Raw genomic sequence first — 22802 nt, forward strand, 5'->3', positions numbered from 1 at the left:
AATATTCACTAATCAAATATCTCTATATTTTACCATAAATTCAGTTATTATAGTACATTAACTTGAAGTTACGGTAAGAATTATAAACTTCAAATCAGTTATTCGTCTTTGAGTTAAGTATTAAGATAGTAATTGCATAAGGAAAGATTGTTACTCTCTCTATCCTAATTATAAGTGACAAAGTTCGAATTTTAAGAGTCAAACTTCTTAATTTTGATCATGAATTTGGATATAGAATATATTTAGAAACTACATAAAAAGTATTATAAATCACAAACAACTAACAATTTAAAATTTATATATATATTTATATATATATAAAGAAACCGTAGTAAAAAAAAACTCATTTGACTTGCGAAATTTTAAGAAAATGTCACATAAATTAAGACGAAAATGATAAACAGAAACAACAATTGGTAGTAGTAGATGCCTGGACAGTGATGTGGCTCAAACAACACTTCCTAATTAATGCAAGGATTAAATTAGTCAAAATATTTGAACTTTCAGTTTTATAAGCTTCACGATACATAACCACTGATTCAATCAATATCTTCATCTCATACTTCAATGTCAATCTTGTTAGGTTCAGAAAATAATGCTTGTAAGAACGAAGACCACATAAATATTGAAATGAGTATAAATATCCAGAAATTAAAATGATATCTAATTATGTTTGGCAGATCTATATAATTCTCCTTTATATACTACAAAATTATAATCCTAAGTCTTAAGCAACTTGGTCTTAATTAAGTTTGTAAAAATTGAGCATTTTTTACCTCCCATCAAATAATTATTAAATTTAATCACTTTTTTGCGAGTTCAATGTTGTATGCGCTACCTGCCTAAACTAACACCAACTATATATTTATCAAAAAATATCTCATTTTCTGATAATATGTTGCTTTCTAATTCATCGTTAAGTTGAATTTAACTGATCATGACAAAAGTTGTATGTCGCTAATTCTTGAATTTTGATTGCAGAAGATGCAAGTTAATTCGTCTAACGATCAACTTTCTTTCTTCCAATTGCTACGTTTTGCAGGCTTGAGATTCAATACTGATGTTTGTTGCTGCTTTCTTAACCGTCATGGCCGTAGCTGCACTTTGTTATACATATGAAAGTAGAGCCGTCAAAATGGGCTTAGCCCATGGACAAGCCCAACTCAATCCGTTATTGGGTAGGATTGAAATATGATTTTTCAAGCTTATTTAAAATTAAGGCTTATAAACACGATCCATACAAGTCATTGGCCCTTTAGGCTTGATTGACACCTAAAAAGATTCATTTGACTTTTGAATGATGTCACATTAATTGGGACGGTCAAAATGATAAGAAACATATTGATATACTGATGTGATGTGACTTAAACAACCCTTACTTTCACCCTAACCTCCTAGTTAATGCAACGATTGAATTAGTCAAAAGATTTGTACCTTCAATTTCACAAGCTTCACGACACATAATCACCGAGTCAATTCATGTCTTAAATCAAATTATAACTACTCTCTTGAGTCTTGAGTTCACTTTCTTACTAACTTATTGGACTTTGTTTGTGTAAAATTAATTGCTAACGTGAGAGATTCGTGAATACAAGTAGACATATTGCACGGCTATAGAAAGTTTGAAGTATAATCAAGTGAAAAATAATGAGTTTTGATCCCATGTTATCGCATTATTCTAGTTTTGTTTGTGTATAATTTATTTGATCCGTCCAAATTCAGTCCAACCAGCCCATTTGACACTATACACAAAGATGGTCCAACAAGTTAAGTACGAAAGTGAACTCTAGAGAGTAGTTATAATCTTGATATTAAGTATATGGGGTCCCTATCCACCTAACTCTATGTAGGAAAAATTTAATGTCTTTTCATTTTGGTCCAGAGTTTAAAGTTTGAGGAACCTAAACAGAGAAGATTACCTTGTTAGAAAGCATCAGCTATGTGTCAGAAGAAAGAGTTGTTGATAGTAATTGTTTCATTTCTTGTCCCATTTTGTAGTTCCATAGATACCATTTCCTTTAACCAATCTCTCAAAGATGGTGATTTGTTGATCTCTTCAGGGAAATCTTTTGCTTTGGGTTTCTTTGGGAATTCCCCTGGTAAACGTTACGTCGGAATTTGGTACAACAATGTTCCTGAACTAACTGTTGTTTGGGTTGCCAACAGAGACAATCCTGTTAATGGCACATCTGGGATTCTCACCATCGATTCAACTGGAAATCTTGTTGTACATCTCGATGCGGAAACAAAAACTGTAGCCTGGAGAACAACTGTTTCTTCAGCTACAAAACGAGCAGACTCGTATACAGCTAAGCTGGAGGATTCAGGGAATTTTATATTGTTTCAAGACTCCAAAATGGATGTTACTGAGTGGCAGAGCTTTGATTATCCTACCAATACTTTGCTTCCTTCAATGAAATATGGAATAGACAAGAGGACGGGTTTGAACCGGTTTCTAACTTCCTGGAAATCGTTGAACGATCCAGGCACTGGAGAGTATCGTTACACAATGGAGCTCAATGGGACACCTCAAGTTTTCTTGTACAAGAACTCTAGCAGGATTTGGCGGACAGGATCCTGGACGGGTCATGGTTGGAGTGGTGTACCAGAAATGAGCCCACGATTCATCTTCAGCCTTAGTTATGTGGACAATGATACCGAGGTTTCCTTGACATATGGCATACATGATAGTTCAATAATCTCAAGAATGGTCCTGAATGAATCCGGAATCGTGAACCGGTTAACTTGGCAAGAGAGTGAGCAAAAGTGGGTGCAATTTTGGTCTGCCCCTAAAGACCCTTGTGACAATTATGAACATTGTGGAGCATTTAGCAATTGCAATCTGTTCAATTTGGCTGAATTTGAATGCAGTTGTCTTCCAGGGTACGAGCCAAAGCTAAGCCGACAATGGTTCTTGAGAGATGGCTCTCATGGATGTTTGAGGAAGAAAAATGAAGAGGTGTGCAACAGTGGTGAGGGGTTTGTCACATTAAGTCATGTGAAGATCCCCGACACGGGTGCAGCTCGGATGAACAAGAGCATGGGATTGAAGGAATGTGAAGAGTTGTGTCTGAAGAACTGCTCCTGCACAGCCTATGCAAGTGCTAATATTAGTGCAGGAGGAAGTGGATGCATCACTTGGTATGGTGAGTTGACAGACATAAAGCAATTTACAGATGGGGCCCAAGATTTATATATCAGAGTCTCTGCATCTGATTTAGGTAAGGAGTTAACTTAATATATTGTGTGAGGATTCAGGTAATTCACTATTATGTGGAGAAGAAATGTGCAAGTTGATCATTTTTGGTTAGTAGCAATACACAGTATCTAACCCTGGTGTTTACTGGAAGTTCTCATTTTTTCTTTGTTCAGCGCAATTCTCGAAGAATTCAAGAGGCCATAATAGGAAAAGAACGATAGGGATTCTAGTAGGGTCTGCTGCAGCAATAATTCTTGCACTCTCTTTGGCATGTTGTTTGGTTATCAATATAAGGAGAAATGGTAAGGATATTATTCTACATCATACTTTAGTCGAATATTTTCAGTATCTGTACAGCAGCTATAATGGTGAAGCACCTATAGCAACTTAGATCTCTCTACTACCTTTCTATATCGTGCAGCAAAAACAATGATATAACTGCAAATTTCATTTGATCCTAATCGGTGTTTGCTGATGTACAGATAATGAGAGAAGTGAAAGTTTAGCATGCTATGACGGCATGGATGAAAGTAAACATGCAGAAATCTCAATCTTTGATCTAACCACAATAACTAATGCCACTGATAAGTTCTCTGATGCTAACAAACTTGGTGAAGGAGGATTTGGTAGCGTATACAAGGTAACAACTCCCAAACATGATTGATATCCTAGCGATCAACATTATCTTTATAGGAGGCTGCAAATAGATGTAATAATAATTATTAAACCAAGCTTTTCACCCTTAAAAAAAAGAAGAAGCTATGTTTACCAAATAATAATCTGGATTCAATATCAGGGTCACCTGACAGATGGACAAGTAATAGCTGTCAAAAGACTTTCAGTAACTTCAGGGCAAGGGACGGAGGAGTTCAAGAATGAAGTCACACTAATTGCAAGACTTCAGCACAGAAATTTGGTGAGGCTTTTAGGATGTTGCGTTCAACGAGGAGAGAAGATGTTGGTTTATGAATATATGCCAAACAAATCCTTGGACAGTTTTATTTTTGGTAAGGAACATCTTCAGGACCGGAATTTCTTTCATTGACCTCCAGCCTCTACATGCTTTTACATGTTTACTGATGCTTACTGCTTTAACGTGTGTGTGTTCCTAAAAGATTTCTTATGCACAATTTTTTAAACTGTGATCCAGATAAAACAAAAGGGTCTTTGTTGGATTGGGGAAAACGGTTTGAAATCATACATGGGATTGCACGAGGAATGTTATACCTTCACCAAGACTCTAGACTAAGAATTATTCATAGGGATCTAAAAGCAAGCAATGTTTTACTCGATGCCTCCATGCAACCAAAAATATCAGACTTTGGAATGGCCAGAATATTTGGAGGTGACCAAATGGAAGCAAACACAAATCGAGTTGTTGGAACATAGTAAGTATGTCAAGTTGTGTATAAACATAAATGAGTTATGTTAGATATGTGCATGTGATCTTTAAAATGATAAATCTTGACATTGCTTATCTATTGCAGTGGTTATATGTCACCTGAATATGCAATGGTAGGGCACTTTTCAGCAAAGTCTGATGTTTTCAGTTTCGGGGTTTTGTGTTTGGAAATTATCACTGGCAGAAAGAACAACAGTCATAAGGATCAGGAGCAATCTCGACATTTAGTTGGATATGTAAGTACAAACATATATATGCTGTTAAAATCGAGAAATTGCATTTATTATCTTACAGTTGCCTTAGACATAAGCTGTGTCATGGATGGTAGTACTGCAAATAATAATTTGGAAACAATTCCCTTTCAGGTTGTTAAAAGTGCTGAATAGATCGAGATTTTGTATTTCAGAATTTCAATTTTTGGTGTTATGGTCGCTTCTCTTATAGAGAAGAAATTGTCTGAAATTTTGATTGTGATGCATTGTGGTGTTTCTATTTAAGGTTTGGGATCTTTGGAAGGATGAAAAGGCTTTAGATGTTGTTGATCCATTGTTAGGTGGCTCATATGAAGCTTGTGAAGTTTTGAGATGCATCCACATTGGCCTTTTGTGTGTACAACCGTTTACAGATGACAGACCGACTATGTCAGAAGTGGTCTTCATGCTGTGCAATGAAACAAATCTTCCTTTCCCTAAACAACCTAGCCTTATATTCAGATCAGAGAATCATAGTTCAGTTAAACACTCTTCATCAGCAAGTATAGCAACATCTTCTGTCAACGATATGTCTATTTCAACAGTTCATGGTCGCTAGAGCTTATGCTAACTATTCAAGAACTATTTTGAAAGAAATACAGAATTCCTTTTTCTGTACTTTGCTTTCATATTATTAGAGAGATTTATTGGTGGGTTATAGACAACATTTAACATGCTAGTCCATTCTTGATTGAAACTAGTGGGGTTGGGCTCTAATAGCACTGGAACCAAAACTGACTTCTGATTCCCCATGGCCCATGTTACAGACTTAAAGGTAGGTGGGTGGCAAAGGATTGGTAGGAAAGAAGCATAAACACAGAGGGTTTCTATTTCATCTGTGAATTGAATGGTGCTCTTTGTCAGCTGTATTTGATAATTGCCACACTTCATGGTTTCTTTAACAGTCTTCTCTGTGTTCATCAATGCTCTAAAAGCAACAAAGGCTAATCCTGCTAGCCACACACAAATTTTCAATGTTTTTATTGATTTGCAGGATAGTAATTTGGTTGTGGAATTTTGTCAATTAATGAGATATTTAACTATTATTAGTTGGTTATGTTTTTCCTCAAAAATTATTGATAAAAAAATACAAACATGTAAGTTATCTTATGAAAGATTTTAACTTTTGTTTCATAATTAGATCATGAGATAGACATGTATCAAATACAACAATAATATTATGATCATGAGTAAGAGCATTGTTGTCTCAATCTTTCTGTGATGAGTATCTGTAAAAGTAATATCAACTAGTCTATTGAAAATCTTTTAGCATTATTTGCATTGAATCATTGAAGACTATATCATACTTTGGGAAGTAATGAGCACTAGATACATTTGATAAACAGATAACAGAAATACATATACACGTCAGACAACTAACGAACATAAGGTGCTGTAATTGTCACCTCGTTGATCGAAGATGATGCTGTTTCGGTAGTAATCAAGTCTGAGTTAGGGGTAATGAAGGGCTGCTTCGGGGAGGGAACTGTTGCTTCAATACTTAGCATGGACAGAATTGTTGACATGGTTGGTCTGTCTGCTGCATTGAGTTGCAAACACAATAGTCCTACTAGAATGCAGCGTAATGCTTCCTCACTGGGACAAGAATCAACTATTGATGGATCTACCAGCTGAAAGGCCTTACCATCATTCCACAACTCCCAGGCCTGAAGCAGCAGTTCATTTAGAAAATAAGTATGATTATTAAATCAAAAGATAGTTTCAAATGTTGTATCTTAAAACTCACCCGTCGTATCAAATTTGGAGGGGAATCACTATTATAAGAGACCATGTTCCTTTTGCCACTTATGATCTCCAATAATATAACACCAAAGCTAAAGACATCAGATTTTACTGAGAAGAGACCAGCTCGAGCATATTCAGGTGACATATAGGCACTGCAAAGGAAAAGGACAATAATGAGCCAAGTATTGAAAAATGGTAAGGATGCGACAGAGAAATCCCTTTTGGTATTTTCTTGCTTACTATGTTCCAACAACTCGAAGAGTCTTAGCTTCATTCTGGTTTCCACTAAATATTCGAGCAGTACCAAAATCTGATATCTTGGGGTTCATATCTTCATCTAAAAGAATGTTGCTGGCTTTCAGATCACGGTGTATTATTCTTAATCTTGAGTCCTGATGAAGATAGAGTATCCCTCTAGCGATTCCAATAATGATTTCATACCGCCTTCTCCAATCAAGCAATGACTTCCTGCTCTCGTCTAAGTTGTTCATATCAAATTTATCCAGTAAGCACTACTTAGGAGGAAAGGGTTAACACAAAAACAGATAGTAGTAAATTATCATACCAAATATGAAATAGTCTAGACTTTTGTTTGGCATATATTCATAGATCAACATTTTCTCCTCGTCTTCTTCACAGCAGCCAAGAAACCTAACAAGATTTCTGTGTTGAAGTTTAGCAATGAGAAGGACCTCAGTTTTGAATTCACTAATTCCTTGCTGTGATTGAGTTGATAGCCTTTTCACAGCTATTTTCTGCCCATCTGGCAATTGACCCTAGAAATTGCAATGCAATTAATCACACGATTAAAACACAAGTATGGAAAAGATTTTAGTTAAAACCATTACGCTACCTGTTCACCTCAAGAGGGACTTTTTCCCATTTTCTTTGGGCCTGAGTAGAATTTAGTGTTGCAGTTATTCAGGTTGTCAATATATTTTCTTATGTAGTAACAATACCTTAAAAACAGGCCCAAAACCTCCTTCTCCAAGCTTATTGTCAGGTGAAAAATTGTCTGTCACAGCTTTCAACTCACGTAATTCAAAGAACTTCAGCTCGATGGAACGTTTCTTTTCTTGTCCCATTTTACTGGAAGTTCCAGGTTTTGATAAGGTAGTTGCTGATTTAGAAAGTAACATTTCCCTGAACTTTTTCCTTCCCAAAATCCCTGATGTAAATCAATATAAACAGGAAGTTTATTGATGAGTTTAGAAGAAGCTGGACATGGGCAATTTTAACTTTTATCTAAGCATGATTCGGAGAATATAATTTCCTTTCCATGACTAATTAAATCAAAGGTTACATTTTGATTGACCTCTTTCAGTCATGCCAAATAGAAGTGAAACTTAAGTTACTCAACTGCTACTAGCAAGAATTAGAATGTACCTTTTTCCTTGAGTTTTATTCTCCATAGAAAGTAACAGCATGTACCACAGACAAAACTTGCAGAAGTGATGGACACTACTAGTGCTACCAGTAGTAGTTTCTTCTTTCCTAAACATTAAGGAAGATCAAGAAAGGAGGAAAATAACATATTTTTGGTTGAAAAGGAGCACATTAGAAATAAGATGCAGCTTGGAAGCACCTAACCTTTGTTTGAGTGCTCAAAAAGCTTAAGGTTGAACTCTACTTGACTTGAATTATTAGGTAATCTTGACAGATCAATCAAATCGCTATACCATAATAAGCACTCTCCACTATTGCTGTAAGCATAAGCATTGCATGAGCAATTGGATGAACATATATATTCACAGATCTGATCATTTCCTCCTTTCATTGATTGAGATGACACAGGAAGTTTAACATTTGGCATACGGACAAATTTTTTGTTATTGCTGCCACACTGCATCGGAATTTTTCTCACACACCCACCTGAATAGTTTCTAATATCCCAATCTGATTTAAACTTCGGTTCATAACCTTTTAAACATTCACAGGGTGAACTGGCATTCATGTCACAAATTCCAAAAGCACCACAGAAATTTATTTGGTCACAATAATCAGTAGATCGAGACCACACTAACTGCCAACTCTGATGATCTTTAGACCAGAACCATTGCTTCATCAACCCATTAAATTCTAAGACAATTCGAGAAATGCCAGATTCATCAAAGACATTGTAAGTAATATATTTACTATATTCAGTTGGATCATAACTGAAGTCGAATAAATCCTTATAATAATTTTGTTGTGCTCTAATAGCAAACCCTCCTTCATTCCAAGGCCCAGACCTCCATTCTTCCTGGAAATTATGTTTAACAACTAACTCACCATTTTGATTCTGGCCTACTTGCAAAGAGTAGCTTCCTGAAGCTGGATCATTCAGATCCCTCCAAGAAGTAAGTTTCTGGAGTGTGTTCTTGGACTTATTAAATCCAATCATCGCACCAGGCAGCCACGTATCTGTAGGATAATTAAAGCTCTGCCACTGTCTGTCAATGCCATTTGTCAAAACAAGATTTCCAGAGTCAAGAAGTACTGCTTTATTGGCATATGCTGAAGGTGTGGATAAACTAGAACTCCAAACTCTTTGTTTACGTGCATCCAAGAGTTGTAGATTTCCATCAGACAGCTCTAGATGAGAATTATTGAACGGAGGACGAATAGGGTTGTCCCTATTTGCTATCCAAACCACAGTTTTGGGCTTTATGTTTGTATACCATATACCAATAAAAAGCTTTTCAGAATTACCTGGAAAGAAGAAACCGAGTTCAAACTTCCCTTGTTTGGATACTAAAGTATCTTCTGCAGAAAAGGAAAAGGACTGGCCAGGCAACAAGGTATCTGAACGAGTACTATTGCAGCTAACTAAATGAAAGTTAGAAAGCAAGAGAACCAATATTATCTTCATTTCTCACTACTACATAAAAACGAAAGAGGAGAATTAAGAAAGTTGGGGCAATGAAACTTTGGGGGAAGTCTGATAGAGGACTAATAAAAACCAGTAAATACAACCAAAGTTCCCACTTAATCATATACCCTAGTTCAAATCTTTGAAATTTCTTAGAAAGGAAAATACAATTGATGAAAATGACATCAAATTGCAATCTTTCCACTAAAAAATAAATACGTAAATTTGACCAACTAATAATTCCAGGCATTCCCACTGGATGTACTTGCTTCAATTAAAGTCCAAAAGGCGGCTGATAACGAATCTCATCTAACCTTGCTTATTGTCAATGAACACTTTTCCCAGTGAATGAAATGGAATTTTATTGATTCTTAAAGTGAAAGATGTCTAGCTACTTCAGTGTTTAGTTCTTTGGTGATTTGAGTAAAATGATGATTGACTTTCTCTTGGATACATCCAATCCAAATCATCAAACATCAGATATCTAAAAAGGATGAACACACTAGCCAGTTAAGTTAGAATTTAGTTGGTGGAATAACACAATTCTCTTCCTAGTTTAGTTAAAGACTGAGACATGTTAGTTGACAAGAATATATTACAACAATAACATACCCACTAGAATCCCACAAGTGGAGGCTGGGGCTGTGATAAGTGCTTATGCTCCTTGATGTTTTGATGATCTCCTCACAAGTGCAGGGACCTGGTCCTCTGCAGAGTATGAATACTCGTCCAGTGATCAAAGTGTTGTACAGCTGGAAAGTTGTCTGCGTCAAAAAGTTGGTGAAGCTGCAGAGTACTCCACCAATCAGAAGCGATGAGGTTGCATGTTCATTGGATAATAACTTTTCGTGTCTAAATATATCCAAGGAAAAACAACAAGTTACTCATTCATTCAAAAGGAGAAAACTATTCAAGCTTCAAGACCAGCAAGGGACCTGATAGAATCATCATTAATGCTTTCTGTGTCTATTGTCTTGTTTTCTTGTAATAAGTACTTACATGGTAGGATTTGTTTCGTTGTGTTAAGAAACGTTTCAACTTGTGTGAATCATTGTGATTTTTGAGTTAGAGTTAACTTGGTTCTTACTCTAAATCTATATTAATCAGGATAGGATTAGTATAGTGGGTAGTGTGGTATCTAATCTAGCTCGTCTAAGTAATAGGAGGGGTTACTTAGAGTTGGGATTAGCAGGCTAATCTTGGTTTGTAACTGGCTTTTACTTTTGCTTGAGAAGATTAGTGAAAAACAGTTCTAAAAGTCCTGGCAGGCCAGGTCGTGGTTTTATTCCCTTGAGGAGGTTTCCACGTAAACTCTCTTGTCAATCTTTACCTTTCAGCACTTGTTCTTTACTGTTTTAGTTTCAACTGTGCTGAGGACCTGGTCCCATTGACACTGGTGGACGTATACATTCCAACAGGCTGCCTCGTGGAGTTGAAGAGGCTCTTTCATATTGTTTCTCAAATTTCATTTTCCTGCCTATTTCAATTTGATTGGAAATAGGGTTATACCGATTCTTTGTAATGTTGATAAGATACATCATAATAAGAAAATATATTTTGTTGACTATCAATCTATTGCAGTCATCTTCCTTTCCACATACATGCATCTAAACAATTATGTTTCACGAAAGTGCTGACAAAGTGGAAAGGAACACACACAGTGCAACTCTAGAGATGAAATTTTACAATGAGAAAAATTCCCCAATCTGGATAACTGATTATTGGAGTTTTGACTTTCCGAATACGTCCATTGACGCCCGCTCAAAGGAGACTTGTTTTCCTTTTTAATTAAAACGAAGTTGCTTTGCAATGTTCCACCACCCTACTTTACTCTCTCCCTATCAAAATAAATGTCCTTTTAATTCTTTTCACCAGTTAAAAAAACAATAAAAAATATATAAGGTATTATTATTTATTGAATTCTTCTATTTATTATATCTTTTAAAAATTGGGTATTATTTGTTTCAGAATAAGGATATAATTAGAAACAATTACTTTTTCGGTGTGAACGTTGTAGAGAAATGAGGACAATAATGGGGATAAAATTTCAGTTCATTCAATAAGAAAACAAGAAGAAAGTTCCTAGTAACGCTGATGAGTGATGGGAAAGCAAGAACCCCGCCAATTTTCAAATTTATTTGTTGACTTGTGGGTGTATTGTGATATTCTCGTGTTTATTAAGATACACGTGCCTCGGCTCCCACGTTAGCAATTAATTATACAACAACCAAAAATTCAGTGAATTGGTATGGATCTAACGTGTCAATTAGATGGGTTGAGTAGAATTTGAGTGGATTAAATTTAATTGAAACAGGACTGCAATGTGAGTTGTAACTCAATCCGTTCAATTCTTAGTAAGGTTTAATTATTTTATTTGTTCTTATATGAATTTTTAGTACCTAAAATTATTGTTTTCTTTATGGTAACTATATATATAACATATCAAATAAAAAAATGTCTTCTGAAAATTATTTTGACAATCTCTCTTGAATCAATTTGGACAGTATATCAACCCAATTCGTTGAGCTAGTAAATGGACGGGTCAATAACCCTCCCACACTCGAACGGATTGGCTGATGACTGATGATTCATCACTCATCAGCTGACTAACGACCATCAAGTGCAGTAATAGTCACCTCATTGATCGAAGATGGTGTTGTTTCTGTTGTACCCGAGTCAGAGTGAGGGGTAATCATTGGCTGCTTTGGGGAGGGAATCGTTGCTTCATTACTTAGCATGAATAGAACTGATGACAGGGTTGGTCTGTCCCCTGCATTCACTTGCAAACACAAAAGTCCTACTTGAATACAGCGTAGTGCTTCCTCACTGGGGCAAGAATCAACTATGGTTGGATCTATCAGCTCGAAGGCCTTGCCATCATTCCAAAGCTCCCAGGCCTGAATCATTAGTTCATTGAAATGGATAAATTTGATTCTTGATCAAAGAAAGATTCGAACATTTGCATTTTACAACTTACCTGTCGTATCAAATTTGGAGGGGAATCACTATTATAAGAGATTCTGTTCTTTTTTCCACTAATGATCTCCAATAATATGACACCAAAGCTAAAGACATCAGATTTTACTGAGAAGAGACCAGCTAGAGCATATTCAGGTGACATATAGCCACTGCATAGAAAAGGAGCTATAATGAGTAGGCAAAATATTGGTAAGTAGTATGGGAAAAGACCTTTCAGTATTTGCTTGCTTACTATGTGCCAACTATTCGAAGAGTATTTGCTTCATCTTGGTTTCCGCTAAATATTCTTGCTGTACCAAAATTTGATATCTTGGGGTTCATGTCTTCATCTAAAAGAATGTTGTTGGCTTTCAGATCACGGTGGATTACTCTCAATCTTGAGTCCTGATGCAGATAGAGTATCCCTCTAGCTATACCAATAATGATCTCATGCCTCTTTTTCCAATCAAGCAACGACCTCCTGCTCTCGTCTAAGTTGTACATATCAAATTTATCCAGTAAGCACACATTTGACAGGAGGAAAGGGTTAACACAAAAACAGATAGTAGTAAATTATCATACCGAAAATGAAATAGTCTAGACTTTTATTTGGCATATATTCATATACCAACATTTTCTCCTCATCTTCTACACAGCAGCCAAGGAACCTAACAAGGTTTCTATGTTGGAGTTTTGCAATGAGAAGGGCCTCAGTTTTGAATTCACTTATGCCTTGCCTTGATTGAGTTGATAGCCTTTTCACAGCTATTTTCTGCCCATCTGGCAATTGACCCTAGAAATTGCAAAAAAACATTTATCACACCTCCAAAACATAAGTACAGCTAGCAAAGATATTAACTAAAATCAGGATATATACTATCTGGCTATTTCCGGAGGGATTTCTTTCCATTTTCTTTAGGTGTGAGCGCATATTTGTGTTGCAGACTTGCAGGTATTCAGGTTGTAGTAACAATACCTTAAAAACAGGACCAAAACCTCCTTCTCCAAGCTTATTATCAGGGGAAAAATTGTCTGTCGCGGCTTTCATGTCATGTAGTTCAAAGAACTTCAGTTCAATGTCACCGTTCTTTTCTTGTCCCTTTCCAATGGAAGTTCCAGGTTTTGACATGTTAGTTGCTGAGTCAGAAAGTAACATTTCTCTGAACTTCATCTTTCTCAAAATCCCTGAAAAGGCAATAGAAACATGAAGTCTATAGATGAAGCTGTACATTGGTAATTTTAACTTATAATCTAATCCATGATTGTAGTGAGTGTGACAGCGAGAACACAGTTAAGTCAGATAACCTGCTACTAGTAAGAACTAGAATATCACACGAAGACTGCCCAGGTTCCAGCAGTTTAATAATGAATCCAGAAGGACTAGGTTCGTTTATTGGCATCCCACATATGTTCATTGTTAAGAAAATGTCAATCTCGATTGAAAGCTAGTTCATGAGGTGAGGATAGCCAAGACAATATAAGGAGACAAGATCCTATACCCTCATGGCCTCAACCAATGTAGGCCACATTAATTAACATTCATAAAGCGCTGGCATAGCTATTGGAATTATAAAGAAGTACCTTTTTTCTTGAGCTTTCGTCTCCATAGAAAGTAACAGCATGTACCACAGACAAAAATTGCTGAAGTGATGGATGCTACTAGCACTACAAACGATGACTTTTTATTGCCTGAGCAATAAGATAGATGAGGAGAGGAGTAAACGAACATAATGTCACTTTCAAGTAAGCACAATTAGAAAAAGATGCAGTTTAGAAGCACATAACCTTTGTTTGAACGCTCAAAAATTTTTATGTTTAACACTGCTTGACGTGAATTACCAGATAATCTTCTCAGATTGATAAGATCATCATTAATCCATAATAAGCACACTCCACTATTGCTGTAAGCATAAGCATTGCATGAGCAATTGGATGAACATATATATTCACAGATCTGATCATTCCCCACTTGCACTGATTCAGATGATGCAGGAAGTTCTACATTTTGCATACGAACAAAACCATCGTTATTGCTGCCACACTGCAGCGGAGTTATTCTCACACACCCACCAGAATAATCATTAGTATCCCAACCTAATGGAAACTTGGGTTCATAACCTTGTAAACATTCACAGATTGGATTGGTATTTATATCACAAATTCCAAAAGCACCACATAAATTCGTTGTGTCACACATATCAGCAGGTACGGACCGCACAAGCATCCAATTCTGACTCTCATTAGACCAGAAGAGTTCCCACATAGACCCGCTATGATCTAGGACAATTCGAGAAATGACAGATTCACCAAAGACATTGTATGTAATAAATGCACTATGTTCAGTTGGATTATAACTGAAGTTGGATAAATACTTGGATACTTTTACGAGATTCAAAGGCACCCAGCTCCACATTTCCACAAGGTTACGTAGTATGACTAACTGACCATTTTGATTAGGGTCTAATTGCAAAGAGAAGTGTCCTGAAGCGGTATCATTCGTATTCGTCCAAGAAGTAAGTTTCTGGAGTGTGTTCTTGGACTTATCAAATCCAATCCTCGCACCAGGCAGCCATGATGTATCTGTAGGATAATCAAAGCTCTGCCACTGTATTTCAATGCCATTTGTCAAAATGAGATTTCCAGAATCAAGAAGTACTGCCTTATTGACATCTGCTGTGGATAAATTAGAGTCCCAAACTCTTTGTTTACGTGCATTAAAGATTCCTAGATTTCCATCAGACAGCTCTAGATGAGAATTATTGAACGGAGGGCGGATGGGGTTGTCCCTATTTTCTATCCAAACCACGGTCTTGGGCTATATGTTTGTATACCATATACCAATAAAAAGCTTTTCACAATTACCTGGACAGAAGAAACCGAGTTCAAACTTCCCTTGTTTGGACACTAAAGTATCTGCTGCAGAAAAGGAAAGGATTTGTCCAGGCAATAAGTTGTCTGAACGCGTATTATTGCACCTAACTAAATGAAAACAAGAAAGCAAGAGAACTAAATCAACCAACAATATCTTCATTCCCAAATACCTGTTTTTAAAAATCATTGACAAGTCGAGGGAATAGACGAATTAACACAAACAAACATTCAAGTATCCATAAGTATATCAATGTTATCATCTCAGAGAAACAGAAAAAATAAAATTAGTCTTTGAGAATTCTACCAAACCATTAATATAACCAAAGTTACGCAACTAATCAAACACCTTAGTCAAAATATTTGAAAATTCTACGTAAGGAAAATATCCAATTGATGAAAATGACATCAAACTGTAGTAGTGCAATCATTCCACTAAAAAATAAGTACTAATAATGTTGTGAACATGGATAACCCAGATATTAATGCATATGGACCAATTATCTGGACAGAGGCTGGCTAAGATGTTGGGCCTAAGGTTAAACTACAAAGAGGCACAAGAATTAGACAGCCTAACGGAAGATTTGTTTGGGATTCAAGTTGAGTAGGAATTACGTGACAAACGGTTGTCGTCAGCTACTTTGGAAATTATGGACGAAAATGTGTACTCCTCTCGTCCCCTTTCTTAAAGTCTCAAGTTTTTCATGCCTATTTGTATCTCTATTCTTAATTACTTGTTATATCAGTATTTTCCATTGCAATTTAATAGTTTTAATGCTGCAGTTGTAATTAGACTATCATTGATTATACAATACATAGTTGAGAATTCTGATTTATTAGAAATAACGAACTAAGAATTCCAGTCATTCGCCGTGGATGCTCCTTCCAGATACTTGCTGCAATAAATGGCAGGAAATTTTGGTACCGAAATAACCAACTTATGAAATTGGACTTTTGTTTGGTTATACTTTTTTTTAAAAGAGGAAACACAAGTTTTTTGAAAAGAAAAAATAAGCTTCTTATTGGTAGATGGTATTCAAACATAAAGGGCAAAGCCGTGGTTTGACAATATTATTTTATATATTCAAATTTCAAACATAGAGGATTTATCTTTAGAGAAGAAAAAATAATACTGTAGTAAGTTGGATTGTTGATAATTTACCTTGAGAAAAACTTTGACTGAACAGTTCCTGCAATGCCCCAATCTGATTTTGTGAGAACTGAATTGAGTTTCCAAATAATTAAAGTGACGGTCCACCTTGGCTATCATCACATAATTCTTAATAAAAATAAAATTGAAAGATGACTTCCTTAATTATCACCAACCGCACATCATTAGTTTCCTTGAAAATCCATTGTAAGGCATTTTGACGAATGAAAAGACTGACTTGGTCCAAAATAAAATTTCCAACAAGCAAGGCAAGTTCTAAGAAAATAGTAGACAAGTCCCTAACTAGCTCGTCTGACTAGTCTAGAAATGAGATATAAAAAACTTCCTTAATTCTATAAATATCCACACTTAATTTATGTCATTATATAACAAGCAACAGCTTCTAGCAATATTAATTTGTGATTGTACTACAGGAAAAACAAATATGGTACATTTAGAGTTTCAAGATTTGCTGCCAATTATGGCGAGAAAGCTAGGCGGAGAGGGACTGATCAACGAGCTATGCAAAGGTTATCGGATGTTAATGGATGGTGAGAAAGGAGTGATCACAATTGATAGCTTAAAGAAAAACTCTGAGCTGATGGGATTGCAAGAATTTAGTGAAGAAGAATTGAAGAACATGATTAGAGAAGGAGATATGGATGGTGATGGAGCTCTTGATCAGATTGAATTTTGTATTTTGATGTTTAGATTGAGTCCTGACTTGTTACTTGTGGCTCAACAATTGTTACATAAAGCTGATCAACAACAAAATATTGTACACCTTAAGTGATACTGCATTATTCCTGATTCATATGTAATGTTTCACTTGATTTGTCAATGTTAAACTTTTCTTCTTTTAACCATGGTGTTCAAGTTAGTTTGTGTGTAATTCGATTGATTTCACGGGATGTTATCTCCTACCAGCATAGATATTAAGTAAATTACTTTATCCAACAAAGTTTGGAAAAATAAAATTAAAGTTACAAATAGTACTTTTATTACCTTAGAATTCTCAACACTCTTCACTGACCTAGCAGTGAAACTTGCTTTACTAACATGAACTTGAACAAGTATGTGAGGGGATTAATCAATTCGACTCCAAAGATCATGTAAATGTGAATCAATTACTAATTCACGAAGAAAAAAATAACTCGTGATGAAGTATGCACTACGAACAAAAGCTCAATAATATTAAAACAATTTTAAGAATTATATTTATGTATGTTGTCATATGAAAAAAATGTGATAGACTCGGATTAGCTACATATAAAGTCACTCAACTTAATAGAGTAATTGTCAAAAATATCTTAAAATTAATTTAGCTAACAATAAAATTAAATCACTCAACTTTCACTACATATCCAAAAACGTCATTTAGGCCAAAGACCAATAAAAGCATGGTGGAAATCATTCTATTCTATTTAACAATTTTTTTACCAAGTTAAAAAAAATATGTTTAACCCAAGTTTGGAGCTGTGTTAGGTTTTTTACAAGTCGAGTTTTGGGTTATGGTATTCATTTGGATAAAATTTAGAAATAGTTATTTTCACTTCATGTAATTGAAAATATTTATATTATAGAGTTTTCAAATTTCATTTAGAATATTGTTAGTTCTCAAAACTGTGCCGTATATCATCTTTATATTTGGGTCATTTTCTCTTCCCTCCCATCTCTCAGAATAAAGCTGCTATTTGTTATAGGGTTAAAGCAATTAGCGTCTGGACAATCGAAACTTGAGATTAAGCTTCTTCATTCTCAGGTAGCCTTTGTTTTTCTAAGCTTGTATTTTTGAGAAGGTAACAAAGTACTTTGCGAAATATTATTATTACAAGCTTTGATTCATTGAGCTTTAACTGCTTGCCATTGTTGTAGTCATGAAGTTATATACATAATTAATGTATTGTTTGATTGTAGTGTATGGATGGTCTGATGACCTATGCACACCACATGTTTGATTATTTGCTTATTAGACTTTCAAGTTTCAACCTCTATGCTTCGAATTATGTAGCCTTTAACGGTAGCCAAAAGCAGAATTTTAAGTCGTCCATGTGGAACACCACCGTCTACGCTACTTCTTCGTGTGGATTTTGCTTAGTTTAATATATTTTTGTTAAATAAAACTTAAAAAGACCTAGTACTGTGCTCAACAATTCAACATCAATGTTATGGCTTCTACATTTGGCTTTGTTTAAATATCTTTTGAATGTAATGCTAGTCATTTTGCATCTACATAAGACTGTGATGTGGATGATGAGATGTTTGATGTCTACTCTTATCTGCTAGTTTGAAGTGATGTCTTAAGATATGTGTTTTGTAGACTAGAGTTTGATAAAATTTCACTCTTAATTTTGGTTGGTGTTATCAACAGGCTTCTTGTATTAAGAGTTATCCTCGTAGAGGTTTTAATCCTCCCAGCAAAGTATTTAAGCGAAGGAAGATGGTCATCCATTCTGCATTAAATCTTAACTTTTGTGCTATTTCATCACTCTCTGCACTCAAAGCAGGGCAACAGTGTAGTTCTTGCTCTTTTTCTAACTTCCTATTGCCACCTCCTTTGAAACGTCTGACTTGCTTTGCCACTTCAAGAAAGTCTGAAGAGGAACATGTGTCTGATCCTAAGCATAACTCTGGTTCAAGGCCTAGGAAAGCTACAAGGTCCCAGGAAAATAAAATTTCTCATAATGAAGACAAAGACTCTGCCAAGATCTTCCCAACAACAATCCCTAAAAAGCCGAGGCGTGGTCGCAGGAGCGAAGCAGCTGCAGTTGAGGATTTTGTTCGTGATTCATTAGAAAAGACATTTGCCTCTATCCGAGAGCAGAACTCTGAAATGATGAAAGATACCGAGAATATCCTCAAAGATAAGGTTGATGATGACACCGATTCTGATGAAAGTAGTGATGATGAAGATGACAGCAGTAGGGATAAGAAAGAAAAGAAAATGATCATTGAGGAGGAGGATCCAAATTGGCCTCTGGATGCAGATGTTGGATGGGGAATTAGAGCATCAGAGTATTTTGACAAGCATCCAATAAAAAATGTTATAGGAGAAGATGGAGTTGAGATCGATTGGGAGGGGGAGATTGATGATTGCTGGGTGAAGGAAATCAATTGTCTTGAGTGGGAGAGCTTCGCTTTTCATCCCAGTCCCCTCATTGTTCTTGTTTTTGAGAGATACAATCGGTAAGTGAATCTTGTTTTGTTTACAAATTGAAGTCCTAGAGGATATATCCTATAAGCAATATGCAAGTCTTTTATGTTCTCTGAGATAATTTCTAATTGCACAGGGCTAGTGACAACTGGAAAGCTCTTAAGGAGCTAGAGAAAGCAGCCAAGGTGTATTGGAGTGCCAAAGAGCGCTTGCCTCCTCGGGTTTGTGAAACATAATCACTTCTCCTTACATTGTTCGTTAGTGAACCCTCTTATCTTACCTTTCCCCTAATTACTTGGTGTAGACTGTGAAGATTGACATTAATATTGAGAGGGATCTAGCCTATGCACTTAAAGTTAAAGAAAGTCCACAGATATTGTTCTTACGAGGAAACAGGATACTATACAGGGAAAAAGGTACTTCTTATGTATCCCCTCACTAGTTTGATAAAGTAATTGTAATCTTTTTAGCTACATTTATTGTTATGTTGAACGATTGTTTACTTTGCAACTTCCGATAAATCTATGCAGAAATTCGTACGGCTGATGATTTGGTTCAAATGATAGCATATTTTTACTACAATGCGAAAAAACCTTCATGCATTGATGATGCAGCTTTATCTCAACAGTCATAGTCAACGGAGGTACTGATGCTGACTTGTCTAGGCTTTCATTAGAAGCTCATAGATTAATGTCATTAAAAATATTTAAACTTGTATGCACATCTCAGATTAAGAACAAGGCAATGGAGCATGGATCGATCCCTGTGTAACTGGAATCAATTGTGGTCGTTTTGTTCACTGGAAAACAATTGACCAATTGAGGACAGAACCTTAGAAGAGTGACTGGTTGAAACGAGATGATGGTACTACCCGCTTGATGCTTCCAGCTGCTGATGTAATTAGCAAGAGGAAGGTTGAAGAAAAAGGTTATATACTATAATGTGCTTAAAGTAGTGCCATACTATATAGAAGAGGATAGTTGGAAAGAGAACACTCAGTTGCATGATCTTACTTTAGTTTTATTTGCTTGTTTACATATCATACTAGCCCTAGATGTCTATAAACTACTTTATGTATTTAACTAGAAAAGTCCATGCACCTTCTGTTACTTACATGTATCTTGACCTTGCTAGCTATAAATAAATTGGAGTTATCGTTTTCGGAGGAGACGTTTGTCACGCTAGGTATGGAACTTTTTTCCATTAATACTAACCTAGATAGATATGAATGGATACTGTATTGGTACCTTGCTTTATTCCATCTTAAGATAGGAAAGTTCAGATCAGATAAACAAGGCACAGTATGTTCCTTAGATGAGTCAACTATATCTGCTTTTATCTGTTTTAGGTTATATTGAGATACTAAAGTGCTTTCTTTTGAAAAGTTTTGGCTATCACATTATCAGGAATATGCCCTGATTAAAGATATGTTAAATCACTCAACATCAAACCTAACTAGGACCATTTGTAGATAATACAGTTTAACAAAACCTGAACTCTGAATAGACTCAACTAACAAACTTTCACCTAATTGACCTCTTAAATATGCGGTGATTTTGTTCATCTACTTAATACTTGGCGGGTGAAGTCTGACGATATTTTAGTGGAAGGTAGCAGATATTTGATGATACTCCTCCGTTTTAATTTATTTTTTCTACTTTTTTTTATAGTCCATATGTTTAATTTTGGTGACATTGTTTAAGGCTACAAGGTTAAAGGACATTTTTGTATATTCTACACATGTTTAATTTAAGAGCGCAAAATTTAAAAAGCTTCTTCATGTTCATCTTGGTGTTTGTTGTTGTTCTAGATGTATTATTGTAGTTTTTGCTTTTGTTTCAATTATCGCATGTGCCTTGTTCCTTTCTTGTAGGATTTGCATTGCTTCCCTTGGTAGTTGTTATGTTTTCTTATCCTTTGTACTTGTCATTTATGAGATTTTACTGAATATATTATTATTATTATTGCACCTACTTAGACTTTGTGTCAAATTAAAACATGACAATTAAATTAAAACAGATGGAGTATAATAAACGAGTTGGCTAAAACACCCATCTTTTTATTAAGAACGCCCTTCCAAAGAACATATTGTATGATGGGACAAATAAAACGATTTAATTGATCAATAGTTTTATAAGTAACATTAATCAAGTTGGGATGATAGGAATATACTGTAAAATGATCCAGACATTTGGCAAGTATGAGAGGTTGTCACGAAGGCTTTAATTTTGTCATAACGGAAAAATTACAATTTAAAAAGGTCCCATTTACCAACCTATGTCATTCTCAATTTTCTTAATTCCAACATCGATTCATTTATTTATTCTTGTCGTTTTCTTTTATGCTTGTCATAGCTATCGTAATAGGCGTATATACCCTTTTTATATATTTGGAAATTATATGCATACTAAGTCTTAATAATTTATCAAGTGAGAATGAAAATAGCATATTATATCATACTTTATGAAGATTTTATCATCAGTGTTTTATAAGATTAATCAAGTTAATTAACTTGGAACATATTTAAAGTACATACTATAAATATTTCTCATCGCAGGATTACGAAATTCACGTGGTAAGAAACAATCAACTCTTTATATTGACGTGTTTTTGTGGTATTGGATTTTAATGCTTTTTAAAAAAAATAAAAATTGCATACTTTATGTGAGTTGACTTGTAACAGTTCCACCGCTAAGGGTAAATCAGTAAATGAATATCATTTTCATAACGGTTACACTTTCTCGTGATTACAGACCGATGTATTAATCAGGGGACCGTTAAGGTACTACCCTACTAAATTTTACTTCCAAAAATACCCCTTTTCATTGAACTGCGATTTTTCGTAATTTGTTAATTAATGAAAAGATATTAGGAAATTGAGTTTATTTAAGTATAAGATTCAATTTCCCTTTTTGAGAGAAAAAGTGACCGACAAATCCTTTTGAATCAATTTAGCTTTGAGAGTCCCAAACGGCAAATATCAAACTTGTCAATATCTAGCAAATTACTATATGTTTTCACCTACCCATATTGAGCTAGTGTTTTATGATATTATTTAAGATATTATGTGAGTTAATAATATATTACTATTATTGATGTCATTTTCAAGGAGAATAATGTCATTTTACGTAGTGATGCATGTCACAAGCTGAGCTCTTCCACCTCACAAGTGTACACCTTTTACTTGACCTAAACCTCATAAACCCTCTCTTACCTCCACACA

The 22802-nt window shown here is 35.3% G+C and overlaps 4 protein-coding genes across 8 annotated transcripts; 3 read left to right on the forward strand and 1 right to left on the reverse strand.

Moving 5' to 3' along the window:
• The first annotated feature begins 1885 nt into the window (after positions 1 to 1885).
• Positions 1886 to 5470, forward strand: LOC125848658 (G-type lectin S-receptor-like serine/threonine-protein kinase At1g11410). Its single transcript, XM_049528577.1, has 7 exons — positions 1886 to 3221; positions 3373 to 3501; positions 3682 to 3839; positions 3996 to 4206; positions 4350 to 4587; positions 4687 to 4837; positions 5100 to 5470. Exons 1-7 carry the CDS (start codon positions 1940 to 1942, stop codon positions 5409 to 5411), a joined length of 2481 nt encoding a protein of 826 aa, XP_049384534.1. The 5' UTR covers positions 1886 to 1939; the 3' UTR covers positions 5412 to 5470.
• A 540-nt stretch (positions 5471 to 6010) lies between these two features.
• Positions 6011 to 15558, reverse strand: LOC125848657 (G-type lectin S-receptor-like serine/threonine-protein kinase At1g11330). 4 transcript variants are annotated; one of them, XM_049528572.1, is made up of 8 exons: positions 15270 to 15558; positions 8189 to 9289; positions 7985 to 8092; positions 7558 to 7766; positions 7164 to 7374; positions 6839 to 7076; positions 6600 to 6750; positions 6011 to 6519 (listed from the first exon to the last, which is right to left on the reverse strand). In XM_049528572.1, exons 1-8 carry the CDS (start codon positions 15463 to 15465, stop codon positions 6229 to 6231), a joined length of 2505 nt encoding a protein of 834 aa, XP_049384529.1. In that variant the 5' UTR covers positions 15466 to 15558; the 3' UTR covers positions 6011 to 6228. The 4 variants fall into 4 exon arrangements, with proteins under 4 accessions (XP_049384529.1, XP_049384531.1, XP_049384530.1 ...); XM_049528574.1 differs by lacking the exons at positions 7985 to 8092; positions 8189 to 9289 and adding exons at positions 13404 to 13592; positions 13989 to 14096 and having other exon boundaries at positions 7558 to 7577; positions 14193 to 15527; XM_049528573.1 differs by lacking the exons at positions 6011 to 6519; positions 6600 to 6750; positions 6839 to 7076; ... (2 more) ...; positions 7985 to 8092; positions 8189 to 9289 and adding exons at positions 11914 to 12346; positions 12427 to 12577; positions 12661 to 12898; ... (1 more) ...; positions 13384 to 13592; positions 13989 to 14096 and having other exon boundaries at positions 14193 to 15493.
• Positions 15559 to 16830: 1272 nt separating this feature from the next.
• LOC125848694 (calcium-binding protein PBP1-like) lies at positions 16831 to 17343 on the forward strand. Its single transcript, XM_049528614.1, has one exon. It carries the CDS (start codon positions 16871 to 16873, stop codon positions 17216 to 17218), a length of 348 nt encoding a protein of 115 aa, XP_049384571.1. The 5' UTR covers positions 16831 to 16870; the 3' UTR covers positions 17219 to 17343.
• A 690-nt stretch (positions 17344 to 18033) lies between these two features.
• On the forward strand, positions 18034 to 20688 carry LOC125848678 (thioredoxin-like fold domain-containing protein MRL7 homolog, chloroplastic). Of its 2 annotated transcripts, none has more exons than XM_049528595.1 (6): positions 18034 to 18187; positions 18797 to 19611; positions 19716 to 19800; positions 19884 to 19995; positions 20110 to 20222; positions 20309 to 20688. In XM_049528595.1, exons 2-5 carry the CDS (start codon positions 18866 to 18868, stop codon positions 20211 to 20213), a joined length of 1047 nt encoding a protein of 348 aa, XP_049384552.1. In that variant the 5' UTR covers positions 18034 to 18187; positions 18797 to 18865; the 3' UTR covers positions 20214 to 20222; positions 20309 to 20688. The 2 variants fall into 2 exon arrangements, with proteins under 2 accessions (XP_049384552.1, XP_049384553.1); XM_049528596.1 differs by having other exon boundaries at positions 18065 to 18224.
• The last annotated feature ends 2114 nt before the right edge of the window (positions 20689 to 22802 follow it).

The sequence above is a fragment of the Solanum stenotomum genome, chromosome 12, assembly GCF_019186545.1.
Source record: "Solanum stenotomum isolate F172 chromosome 12, ASM1918654v1, whole genome shotgun sequence".
In the NCBI taxonomy this organism is placed as follows: Eukaryota; Viridiplantae; Streptophyta; class Magnoliopsida; order Solanales; family Solanaceae; genus Solanum; species Solanum stenotomum.